General features: G+C 43.8%; 1 protein-coding gene across 1 annotated transcript; it reads right to left on the bottom strand.

Moving 5' to 3' along the window:
* Positions 1-854: 854 nt before the first annotated feature.
* LOC132388684 (muscarinic acetylcholine receptor M2-like) lies at positions 855-6,752 on the bottom strand. The gene is made up of 4 exons (XM_059961058.1): positions 6,673-6,752; positions 4,344-4,503; positions 2,688-2,772; positions 855-1,792 (listed from the first exon to the last, which is right to left on the bottom strand). Exons 1-4 carry the CDS (start codon positions 6,750-6,752, stop codon positions 855-857), a joined length of 1,263 nt encoding a protein of 420 aa, XP_059817041.1.
* Between the last annotated feature and the right edge of the window lie 4,362 nt (positions 6,753-11,114).

The following is an 11,114-nucleotide window of genomic DNA, read 5'->3' as shown; positions in this document are numbered from 1 at the left end:
CGTAATTAAAGCAACCATTTTAAGTGGCTTCACTTGTGTGTTCGTATTCAAAAAGCAGTGATTATTGTCTTTGATCGTAGGCAAATGATAAACAGTAAGACAATTTGGAACCGTTTTGCTCACTGCGGTTTCAAGCATTCAGGCTTGCGGATGCCAGAGACGGCTGGGGAGAAGTTAAACGATTTCAAATCTTCATCTAGTTCGTTACTATGATTAGTTTAAAAGTATCAGCAATCATCTGGAATGTTACAATTAAAATAAGGATTTGGAGGTTCCAATCATCGATAGCACTGTTTGAAAGCTGTCCACAATCTGCACTTGGTGTCTCTGATGATTTTCCTTATTTACAGTCAATCAAAAGAACACGTCAGTGTACACTTAGTGATCTCCACCATAATAGTTAGGAACTAATACAGTTTTATATACCGTAGTGATTTTTGTTGTGTTCTAATTTATTCAGTATTTCCTCTAAATACATAGTTTGTTACTTATTCAAAAGGTAGTTTGTCTATTTCCATGAAGCTTTGGCGCGTTAGTGCAGCCGTTTAATCGGGCCAAAATGTACAATTCCCAGTGTGCCCCAATTAACTGGAACGCACTATACTTGAAACTTGGCAGATTAATTTACGATTTCACACAGAAACTTTATAATAAACAGCACACTCGTCAATTAAACAAAAATTAGAAATTCATTGGACATAACTCAAGTGTGCTTTCACCATATTACATATAATGACTAATTGAGCCATACCTTGGCGTGTTGAACATTTTACATACATACATTTGTGATAAACATTTTGAAAGTCATCTATAAGATGTGTAAAATGTTCATGGAGATGAGCTTGCTGTTGATTTTATCTTGTTGCACCAATGTTTTTATATTGACAGAAGAGAAGATGTTTGAAGGTTTTCTTGAAGGTAGCATTGCATAGTGCATAGCAGGCTGGGTTGAGAGTACTGTTGATGTAACAGAGCCAGTATCCAATAGTCCATAAAGTGTTAGGAACGCAGACTGAACATAACGTGTTAATGAGTACCATGACACTGTATGGGGTCCAGGTAATGATACATGCCAGCAGAATAGCCAAGATGGTCCTGGTCACCTTATTCTCCCGGGTTACAGCTCCCTTCTTTTTCTCAGCAGGGGTCTTTGTCATTTTAATGATGTTGTGGGCTGCGGTAAGCTCTCTGGCTTTACCATTCTTGGTGCTGTTTTCTGACACCACTTCAACTGTGGTAGCACAGTAGTCACTCTTTTGGGATTTCGTGATGACCTTTATGCTGGAGCTGCCGTTGCTAAAATGTCTTTGTGTGGTGGAGACATTTGTGCTCTCATCCATCTTTCCTTCCTCCTTCTGGATGGAAGGGACGACACTGAGGGAAGTCGAGGGATTTGAGACCACCTTTTCCTCTACTTGGCCGCAATGATCCGTCATTACTTCACCAGCTGCCTTGCCATTTTGTACTTTGACATTCTGCAACCCTTCAGGTGCACTTGAAATGTTGTTATTCGGTTTCATTGTTTTGCCTCGCACTGGACTGGGAGAAATGGTGCCTTTGTTTGACTCTGTCTCCTTCTTATCCTTCTTGATCCGACTCTTGCTAGCACGGGATATGTGCACATACAAAATAGTCATGGTAATAACCGGTAGATAGAAGGATGCTATTCCAGTGCCAAAAGTGGCAACTGGATTTGAGAAGAATTGTACATGACACTCACACTCTTCAACTGTCCGCCCACCTACAATGAACTGCCAGAAGAGAATGGCAGGGCCCCACAGAATTTTAACCCCTTGTGGCCCATTCTTTCTGATTTTGCTGTTCAATATACTGACTGTTAGGCGGATTCTCGCGGCCAGTCGAACACGTAAGGGGCTCCGGGGACAAAAGAGTGGAGAGACTGATACGGACAGGGAGACAAATCTGTCGTAAATCTGTCATTTTGCTATTCAGCATATCCGGTAGTTTCACATTGTTGTGGGTAACAGACGTGGCATTTTATATCTATCAAAGAATTTCAATGAGTTTTGTTTATTCTGTCCCGGACCCCTGTTACATCGCAGAAGAGAGCTACAGGTTCTCAGTTCCTGCACCAAAACTTGTATTTACGGAGTGACTCAGAGGAAATTCAGAGAGGAACTGAGGAATGCGGTGAAATACCCGTTGAATCGAATTTTTATGAAGAGTGAAGACAAACAATGTGATGAACAGTGATACAAATCAAACATCAGAAAATCTCTTAGATCTCTTAGATCATCGAAATCCATAAACATGCACAAACTCAGAGTCCTGATGAATGGTGTACGCCTCTGTTTATTCTTTCCCGTAGAATTTTCCTTTGCATAAAATCTCCCTCTCTTATTAAATTGAAAGTTTAGGCGAGCCTGTTACACCTGTTTCTCGGTTTTGACAACACCGCCTGATCCCCGAGTATAATATCGTCTGCATGAAACCCTCCTGCTCCTGTCGTGACCCGTCTTAACGGACACGCTCTTGTTCTCCTCCTTCTCTACCTAAAGGTTTTCATTCCCTCTGCCACTTTCAACTGTCTTCCAGCTAGTGAACTTTAACTGAGCTTTAGAACACAAAACACCGTACGGTAAGAATACAGATACTACTACAGCCGTTGCTAGAGCGGATGATGCACGGCTTCACAACATCTATCACGATACCGTAAAGGCACTTACCTTTATGACCGCTGTCAGCAATTGAACTGTTATTGAGCGCCGGGAGGGAGCGCAACAGAGAACCGAAGAGAGGGACGGCAGGCGACTAAGAGAGAGACAAATAGAGCGAATTATATCAGCAAGTTGGCATGGCGATATTCTCAGACGTGTGGATAACAAGGAGGAGGAGACATAGATCAAAAAGCAATAAGGTGGTTAAATCCTTCGGGGATTTAGTCAATGAGGCGACCGACAGGCATGCAGGCAAACATTCAGTAAAAAAAAAAATTCTTCATGGTCAGCACAGACATAGTGAGCTGGAGGATAGGGCCAATCTCTAAAACAATCTATCTCTCTTCCCCTCTTCCCACAGTCAATCTTCCGGGACCCCAACCACGGTCTCTCGCTCTCACAGGTCACTCCCCCTAACACCCTCACCCCCCGGATCGCTCTCTGCACAGGCTCTCTTCGCTCCTACTCTCCCTTTCTCTTAGTTTTACTCCATTTTCTCTCCCCCGGTCTCCCTGTCTGCTCAGCATCTCTCTCCCAGTCTCTCTCCCTCTCCCAAATCGGCTTCGCTCGCACTGGTCTCGCTTGCACTCCCCCGTGTCTTTCCCTGTCCCCAGTGTTTTCCCCCATTCCCACTCACTATAATCTGGTTCTCCCCGTCTCCCTCTCACCCCTGCCTCTTCTCTTCCAGTTTCATTCCCCGTCTTCCTCACGACTCTCTCCCCGATTCTCATTCTCCCAGCCGCTCTCTCCACCATCGCTCTCTCCCCGTCTCTCTCATCCCATTATCCCACTCTCTTCCATTCTCTCCGCCTCATTGCAATTTATCACCGTAGATGTGAGTGCTGTGGACGATAATCAGTAAGGGTTTCAGGAAATTGGTCTTCACGAAGCGAAACCCAATAGCATGAATGACAGCGATGCTTGGTTACCAGACGATCTCAACTCCTCTTAAGGAAGCATTGAAAGGGAGAATATAACTACATCTGTGAAGATGTATCTTCAGTCCGGTAACACTCTGATCGTTGTCGGAAGGTTGATATCAAGTTGTCTTTCAACCTTCGCATGGTGACCGTCCAGCTGGAGCGCATGGCACGGCGCTGTAAACCTGTGCCTACCAGCTGTCGGCTGTATTCCGCACTGTCATTGCTACGGTCTAAATTTCCACTTACATCAGAAGGGCAAGAATGACATCACTGCCGAAGAAGAGTAGAGTGAGCTTCCTTACTGATTATCGTCCACAGCACTCACATCTACGGTGATAAAATGCTTTGAGGAGGTGAGATTCGTTATGACCAGAAATAACTCGTGCCTCAGCAAGGAACTGAACTCATTGCAATTTGGCTAACGCCACAATAGGTCTACGGCAGACGATTTTCACGCGGGTTTGATCACCTGGACAATGCAATCACCTGTATCTCGATGCCTTCGATGATTAGCTCATCGTTGAGCGGCATCATCATTCCAGTAGTAACGATTGATATATTTCCATCCTGGGCCCTGTACCTTCCTCTGTGACCCGATCTTCGATTTCCTGAAAAGTTATACATATTCTGTGCGGAATGCTAATGATGTCTCCTCTACGGTGAAAATCAACACTGGCGTACGTCAGAGATGTGTGCTTAGCCTACTGCTCTACTGTCAGTATAGTTATCCAGCGGACCTGACCACATCATATCGATGCAGTTTAAAACAGGCAAGACATCGGCTGTGTTTCATTCGGAGTTTGATTTTTGGATTGTCACCTAAAACACTGGAAAGCTTCAACAGATGCATCATGGTTGGCATCCTGACAGGCTGCTTCATTGTCTGGTACGGGGCTGGGGGGCTATTGTACAGGATCAAAGGAAAATACATAAAAATTGCAAAATTTGTCAGCTCCATCTTGCCAACTGGCTTCCGTAGTGTCCCAGATATCTTCGAGGAGGGATGCCTCAGACAGGCGCCGACTGTCATTGAGGATCACCCGCTCCCCATCACTCCATCACACAGAACATGCCCGCTTCTCATTGTTACCGTCAGGAGGGAAGTACAGTGCTTAAAGTACACGAGCGGCTTTCCAGGAGCAGTTTCATTCGCTCCGAAATCCGATTTTTCAATGGACATTTAACCAATTAAATCTAACTCACTTTTATTACTGTTTATGCACTATTTTAATGTTAATGTATCTCTAGCTGTATATCTATAACTATCTGTGTGTGTGTGTGTGTGTGTGTGTGTGTGTGTGTGTGTGTGTGTGTGTGTGTGTGTGTGTGTATGTGTGTTTATGTCTACAGTGGGACATTTATCTGCAGGCGATATGGCTCTCTCAGTGGATCTGCATCTTGTTGAGGAGGTTTATTAAACTACGATGCACAATAAACCTGAGTGTCCTTGAACTGCTGTATTTACAGATTTTTAGTCATGATGAAGATTCACCAGCGTATTCTACACTTCGTCCGGCTCCAACGCCTACCCAAATTCATATTTTATTTCTTGAATTCACTCCATCGATTCAGCCGCTTATGGGAAAAAACAAATTGTTTTATTGTACTTGATAATACTGGATTTTTGACTGCTTTTGAGTTCCGGACGTGCTTTATCTCTTTATGGCACGTTGACGGAGTTTTTTTTATATATATAGCATGCCATGGAGGAAGTTTCGGACTCCCACAGAGCCAGTCCAGACATTGCCCCCGAATTACACAGTTCTCCACAATGTATTACATGCATCATGTAGCAGGAAATCTTACGATCATAAGGTTAGACAATATTAGAATAATTTCAATCACATGCTATGATATAATTAGTTGTTAATTATAATTATCTTAAGCCAATGCTAGCCCATCAGTTTCTCATGCGGACTCTTTCCCCTTTTCTCCAGAACATTCTAACCACTACACTATTCTTCCCATATTTAGTCACACCTCGAGATGCTTCTGCATGAACAGAAAGATCCTTATTTGAACCTTTTTCTATCTTTAGAGAACAATGGCTAGTACATTATCTTTGCTGGGTCATATTTCATTCTGACTTGCACCAGTGACACTATTGATTACTAGCTAATCAATGTTCTTAGTTGATATCCCTATTTTTCTACCACTCTACTCTATCATGTGAATCCGTAAAGATGTTTTTCGCGGTCTTTTGTTGAGGAGAGTTGAAGAGGGAGGACGCGTGTGGAGAGAGCTGCTAGACCACCGGACGGAGTGGACTGGGCTCTGAGGGACGGAAGGTCGACAACGCCCGGAGGTGATCATTGTGGAAGAATGGCGACTAAGTGAGCTCCAGCATGCACTTGTGACTTTTCCCAGAATTGGGCCTTATTTTTTATTTTCCTCCCTAACCCTATATTTAGATTAAGATTCATAATGATTTAATGGCATATGGTGCACTGTCTGGTATTTCGCGTTGTGAGTTTGTAACTGGGCGGTACATTGCACAGCATCCACACAAATGATTTTTCAGTTTGGTGGGGTCAAAGGCTGATTTCCGCAGACGAACACGAGCTGGCCGAGCCTGAAGGTTGCAATTGTGGGGGCTAAGTTCGGGATTGATTCCTTTGGATGCTGTGTGATTGCACCAATCAAATCTGTGCTAGTATGGATGTTACTAGGGTGGAGCAGTGGTATCCCTCCGTTGGGTTGCCGGTAATTAATGCGTGAATGTTGGTTGGGGTGGATATTCGTACCCGGAAAGAACTGTTAATGCTATATTTGAGCATGGTTAAAGCTGTTGGCAACCTTGAAATCGTACAGTGAAGTTTTAATGAAATGGCGTCTATCAGTGCCCCAGATGAGGCGGGGACATTGCCTGTCCATATTGTCAGGGAGAAGGACAAGGGAGCCGAGCAGGCTGGGTAACAAGCTGAGTCGCCCGTAGTTGGGGGCGGAGATTTCAGAGACAGGGTTCTATCGTTTCTGAGGAGTAAGGGGAAGGAGTGGTCGGATTTGGAAAGTTTAATTAGTCCCCTTCCCACAGTGAAGAGTGAAGGATCTGAGTTGGCACCAGTCCTTACCTCCCAGACGAATAAGTGCCCAGTGCACAGGCAGCGGGTCCCCGCCGGAAGCTAAGGAATTGCTCTGGTATGACGCCCATCGCCGAGCGGGAAAAGGATATGAGACTTGGGTGAGGCAGACCTCAGGTCTTAGATGAGTATTAGTGCTCTGATGATGAAAAACGACAAATATTGGTTGAAAGCTTGAAAGGGTTGGCGGCTGATATAGTGATAGCCGTGAAAACTAGCCAAACCTCTGCTAGCCTGACTGAGTTTCTACACGCATCAGAAAACGCTTTTGGTACGACAGGGAGCCCACTGCAGCTTTGGGGGGGGGGGGGTTTCAAAACATAGAGAATGGGGCGAAGCTTTCTGTTTACATATTTCGGCTAGAGAGGCAGTTAAATTTATTTCCGGTGCCATGGTTCATTCAAGTGGTTGAGGTGGATAAGATGAAAGATGGACCAGATAGCCAAGGACGCCCATTCCCAGGACATGATTGCTTGGGGTCTGCGACAATCCCGTAAAACGCGCCCTCCTCCCTCACTTGTTGAGCTGATCAGAGAGGTGCGTGAGGAGAAGAACGCATCGGAGACGCGGTAGTAATCCGTCGGCAGGGTACAGTCTGGATAGTAGCCCCTTTTGGTGAAGTTTCGCGGCCAGCCCAACCCGCGGGATGGTAAAGAAGGTGGTGGCAGAGCTGAGAACTGAGACGGCCCAGATGTTAACAGCGGGTGTGTACCCTCCGGATGATCGGATTGGTAGAGATGGGCCCCCCGACGGCAACGGAAACGCAGAGGGCTGCGGGTGACAGTGGTCCCGCGGGAAGAGGAATGATTTACTGCTCTAGAATGATTTACTTCTTTGTCACACAAAACATCAGAGAAGCTTACTCGCGTAACGGTCTGTAAACCATTGCACAGTCAGCGCTGTAGAAGGATATTATTAGATTTTCCTGATGGCACCGTTCCGACTAAACACTGAATACAAGCGGCAGATGATGATGTCACTTCAGGTTCTTTATCAAATGAACAGCGACTTGTATTAAATTGAACGTGGTAGTCACAAATGTCTTCGTTATAAGTGTAACAAATTCCTTTTCTCCGAACTATGTGAACATTTCTTCCATAAATTCTCGCTTTCTCTGATCTGCTCGGATTGTACCACAACCCGATGTAATGATAAAAATAACAGACGACTAGAAATTCTTCCCTAACTGCTTGAATGTTTACTAATATCCTTGCGCAAAAGAATCATCATATAAGCTTAATGCTTATTTGCCAGAATTCCCATCAATGATACCAATATTGAGGTATTGACTGTGCAGTTTTGTATCTTGCTGAGCAGTGAGCCGTTATATTTGCTGCATGTGAGCGGGCAATAACAACTCAGCATATTACGTATGTTGTCGCACTTGACCTTCGTAACCCGTGACAATGGGATCAACAATATTTGGACATTATCTTTGGTCGAATAGTTCTGCCGAGTGACGTGATTAAAGACAGACCGCATTGTCAGTGATGGTGTTGGAGTAGCAGCGACATTACTAATGTTGAACATACTGGAAATGGGAAAGCTGATTAGTTCTCCATGTCTGCAGAGTTGGGACTGTGTATGCAGTGAAATTATCACTGTGGTTAGTGATGTGGGATGTGATTAGTAGGTGTTCAGTATGTCTCGTCAGTGATGTGTTTGGATCTGTAATGATAATACAGAAATAGTTTCTTTCCCTTAGCCATCAGGTTTCTGAATGGATATTGAAACCAAAAACACGCCCTCACTACATGTTGTCCACTTTGTGCACTAATTCAATTTAGCTCTTTTATATATTATCTTCTAACGTTATTTTACACCTCTTTCTGTTTCTGACTGTGTACAGCCTATGATTCGCTTTTAAGATTCGAGGCTGCTTTATTTAGTATTGCGTCAGGTCCATTTAAGAAATCATCTCCGCTTCTGATAGTTGAAACCGTCCAGATTTTAAGACTACTTCCCTTTTTTTCTACCTGTCAAGCTTCTCAATCCACTGTGCAATATTATCCTCTACCACCAATCATTTTACCGTGCGTTTGAGGTTCCTTCTGACAAATGGTTGGAAATGATCTCCCTCAGATGCCTCTGTATTACCAATCCCCTTACACGGTTCTATTGTCCAAATAGTATGCCATCGCGCAGGGTGAGAAGGCCCTTCCGTTTGGACTATTTGCACCACTAGGTGTAATGAAGAAGAAGCTGATTATTATTTGTTCTCTGGATATGTTTGTGCTGCACATGTGGAGACTGAAACGGCCACGCAAAAGCTCGTTAAAATGGTCAACATTCGTGCCACCAAATTACATTATTGCACTGTTTAATCCCTTTGCTCCATTGACCGAGCTATAGTACCAGATATTTCCGTTGGCGATCATTTCATATAGTTATCAATCTGCTCTGTACAGGCTTACCTGTACAAAAAACCATACCAGATGCATGATGACAAATTGCAATCGATTGACATTAGAATAACGACACACAGTTGCACTTTCAAGGTAAAAGACGATCTATGAGTTAGGCGGTGATCCTGCATTTGAGGTTAGCTGTGAAGCAGCAAGGCAGTAGCACCTGGAGTGATTGTCTACTTACATTGTCATATGGGGCACTAATGAATAAAATACAACACTGCATTTGTGGTGCCTTTGATACAGGTAATCGCGATCTGCTGATTGCAGTGGAGTTGGATAAATCTCCAGTTTCATTCTATGCAGACAGGAGGAATTTCAAACATGGGTGTCTTCGGAATACAGTTCAGTGAGTGAACAGGACACGCTGTATAATTATCACTGTGGTCATTGTTATGGCCCAAAAGACAACATTATCATTATGGTGAACAGTGGGCGTTGAATAGTAATGACGTCGACAGTTTGGCCTGCAGGGAGATCAACATCTCCGCTGAGTGAGCTGAGATCCAGCAAGCAATGACTACATCAGCGTGAGCAGTGACCAACTTTGAACGTGTAGAACACTCTTTTCATTAAAGGCAACAGCCCGTAATCTTTCTGAAGTTCCAGCATTACACTCATTGTCTCTGCTTCGTTTCCGCTGTTCTACAGTTCCAATCCAGGGAGTGGATTTCCATAAGGTCGGAGAGACGAGTTTGAGTTTCATCGGCTGAGGTTTCGGACGGATTCATCAAGACAGTGTTTCACAGACAGTGTCTGCATTTGCAAAGAACTCTTCCTTTTCTTCTTTTGGAGCAATGTTTACAAATCTTTGCAAGATCTTTAACAATAGCGTGATTTATTTTATTTTATACAATCATATTGTGTATTCCATAATTCTGCATTGGCTGAACTGCCACGGGTTGACAACAACTATTTCTAACTGCAATTAATCTGATTTGTGATGTCCAATGACTCTCTTTGTTGCACACAGCCAGGTTGAATCAGAACGAACCTGAACATTTACTAGGAACATTTTTCACAATACGGTTAAGTGTTTAAGTACGTAAAATGTGTGTTTATATGCATACATGGTATGTCAACTATTAAATTTTCTATGTCATTACCAGTCTGCGAGATTAGACCAAGAAGCTGCTGTATAAAGCTGTAATTGATATAGACTCGATATTATTATATTCCCCCGTGTGCTCCATTATCTGCGCCACTGAATACAAGCTGCACCTCCTTTCATACTTTCGGTTCTTTATTAACTTCTCCACTGAACAATGCCCGGAATTATTTTTTTTTGTGCAGATAGACCAAATAAAAGAGATGTAAGTCGCGCCTTTCCTCCGCTAGCCTGCAAGTCAAACTTGAGTATGGTTAGCCTACTTGCTTAGCCCACTGCTCCCCCTCCATCGCACCGATCACGGTCACGTGCAGCCAATGGATTTGGTGGCGGATTGTCATATGAGCAGCTGCTGTATATCACAGGTCCTGGTTATGCGACCATTGGCGCCAGACAGACAATCGTTGAAGAGTACTAATCATCCCTGGAGTCCTCGAACGCAGGGGCGACCTGTTGCCGTTTCTCCTCATTCACATTAACTAACAAAATGAGATTGTATTTGAGATTGTGGAAGGGATTCTGGGGAAGGTATGATCTGTAGCAAAGGGACATGTTAGACCTAAATCCATTGGGTCTAACGTTCTAACGGGCAGTTTGGCTCGAGTTTTTCTGGTCAGTTTATCTTAATTTGGTATGGGGCAGGGAATCTACATGATAGTGCTAAAGATGCGGCAGTTGGTTGAGAAACAGAGGCAAGGTGTAACGAGATCGCTGGAAAGGAAAAGCTGATGATAGACCTAAATTGCTGTCAAGAAGATTAGTTGCATGTTAAAAAGGCGGTCGTAATTGAAGTGGGTGAACACTGGACTGAAGAAGTTATATTTCAATTCGCGTTGTTTACTGGATATTGTAGAACTTCTAGCGTAGCTACATATTGGCATATGTGTGTAAGCTGTGGAAAGAACAACTGAATCATA

Source organism: Hypanus sabinus, unplaced genomic scaffold (assembly GCF_030144855.1).
Source record: "Hypanus sabinus isolate sHypSab1 unplaced genomic scaffold, sHypSab1.hap1 scaffold_378, whole genome shotgun sequence".
Taxonomy (NCBI): Eukaryota; Metazoa; Chordata; class Chondrichthyes; order Myliobatiformes; family Dasyatidae; genus Hypanus; species Hypanus sabinus.
The sequence above is the reverse complement of the archived record's forward strand: the minus strand, read 5'-3'. Positions and strand labels throughout refer to the sequence as shown.